The sequence below is a fragment of the Poecilia formosa genome, unplaced genomic scaffold (assembly GCF_000485575.1).
Source record: "Poecilia formosa unplaced genomic scaffold, Poecilia_formosa-5.1.2 Scaffold412, whole genome shotgun sequence".
Lineage (NCBI taxonomy): Eukaryota > Metazoa > Chordata > Actinopteri > Cyprinodontiformes > Poeciliidae > Poecilia > Poecilia formosa.
In genome coordinates this window covers 346,982-348,904 of record NW_006800351.1, presented here as the reverse complement: position 1 = coordinate 348,904, position 1,923 = coordinate 346,982, and the positions used below count along the sequence as shown (strand labels likewise).

Below are 1,923 nucleotides of genomic sequence, written 5' to 3'. Positions count from 1 at the left end.
TGACGAGTTTTAATGAGGTTTGGTGAAGTTTGATGAGGTTTGACGAGTTTTAATGAGGTTTGGTGAAGTTTGATGAGGTTTGACGAGTTTTAATGAGGTTTGGTGAAGTTTGTTGTGATTTTCTGTCTGGGATCTGAATGTCAGAGTGAAATCTGTTCGATTGAACCTGCTAAACTGAAGGTGTTCATGGTTTTGAAATCCTGCTGTGTGAACGAGGCGTTAGCCGCTCGTTTTCTTTCTGGCTGAATCTGTGGCTTGTGGTTTCAGGCTCTCTGCGTACCTGGACGTCCATCGCTGCCTGGAGCACCTGGGTTACCTGGGATACCCGATCCTGACTGAGCAGGAGTCGCAGACCGCAGCCGTCACAGGTGAGGGACGCATCTGCTGGGCAGCAACCAGCTACATTTACTTAGTAACGTTTTTGAGAAAATTTACTTTAATGGTTATTTTCACTAAGCTCTACTTTGTACTTTGAGTTATTTTATTATAAAGTTTTTCTACTCTTGAGTAAAATTTCTGACTTTTCTACCCACTGAATGAAAAACAAACATGAAATATTAAATGATTGATAATTTGATCAGTTACTCAGTACTTGAGTAAACTTTTTGCCTTTTATCCTTTTATTCTTAACTGAGTAATTTCTCGGCTCCCTTTTCCTTTTTCTGAAGAATCATTTTGGTACGTTACTCGTCTGTTCCCAGAAGTTTAATGCAGTTTGGATCAGGTGCTTGAAATCCTTGAAAACACATCGGTTTCACTGATGTGTTTTCAAGGCTTGGATAGTGGTTGATATTCAAGCATCACAGTTTGTTAATAAAGTTCAATGTAACGTTTGATTAAAAGACTAAATTTGGAAAGAATTATTTACATATAATCGCTGAAACTGTTGTTTTTAGTTCATTTGTTTTTATCTCCATAGTTGGAAAAGTTAAATTTTTAAGGAAGAACTTTTTTTTGTCTAATCTGTGCCGCCTTAATTTTTACATATTTTTATACCTTAATCAGTGTTGAGGTTTAAAACCAGTTTGACACATTTTGCCGTTAATTTGTTTTATTTTTTGGATGCAGTGACTCGGGAGAAGGATGTGGATCTGGAAAAGCGTCAGACTCAGAGGTCAGCGTTTCTCTGCAAGGTGATCGGGCCGCGCGGCACCGGGAAGACCGCCTTCCTCCAGGCGTTCGTGGGCCGCAGCGTTCTGGTTCGTTGCTGTCTGACAAAATAAACGGTGGAAAACGAAAACCTGTTTCATGCTGCAAACTGTTAAGCTGTTTCATTTTCTGTTTTTTTTTTTTATCAGAGTAAAGGAAACGCCAGCAGTGCCTTCTCACCATATGTCATAAATACAGTTCAGATCGGCAACCAGGAGAAATACCTGATTGTAAGTATCAGAGCTGCTGCCCTTTTGACCTCTGACCCCAGCCTGACTGGCCTCCCTCCCTGCAGCTGAACGAGGTGGATGTGGAAATGGAGTTCCTCAAGGCGTCGGACGCCGCCTGCGACGTCGCTTGTCTCATGTACGACGCCAGCGATCCCCATTCCTTCGACTACTGCGCCAGCATTTACAAGGTCAGTGTCGAGGTCAAGGTCACAGAGGTGAAAGGTCGATGTCCAGGTGTTTTTCCCTGGTTCCTGGGTTCAGCTTAGTAAGATCAGAAAGATCAAACAAACTAAAGTTGTGCTTTAATGAGTTTGTGTTTCAGTTAGCGCATTAGCATTATCAGACTTAGCACGATCCCCGTGGGCATTAGCAGCTTTAGCGTTATCCCCATTAGCATTTTTAGCATTATCACCTTTAGCATTATCAGGGTTAGCTTTATTGGTGTTAGCAAGAAAGATTGACTTTAGCGTTGTTGGCATTAGCATTGTTCACTTTAGCGTTGTTGGCTTTACCGTTGTTGGCTTTAGCGTTGTTGGCATTAGCA

The 1,923-nt window shown here is 41.8% G+C and overlaps 1 protein-coding gene across 1 annotated transcript in view; it reads left to right on the top strand.

The window, feature by feature from the left end:
• The window catches only part of rhot2 (ras homolog family member T2), a 13,408-nt gene that overhangs the window by 8,237 nt on the left and 3,248 nt on the right, over window positions 1–1,923 (top strand). The window contains exons 11-14 of the mRNA XM_016663275.1: window positions 224–368; window positions 1,069–1,199; window positions 1,299–1,379; window positions 1,445–1,567. Of these exons, the coding sequence (XP_016518761.1) occupies window positions 224–368; window positions 1,069–1,199; window positions 1,299–1,379; window positions 1,445–1,567 (480 nt within the window). The remainder of the gene's footprint in view (window positions 1–223; window positions 369–1,068; window positions 1,200–1,298; window positions 1,380–1,444; window positions 1,568–1,923) is intronic.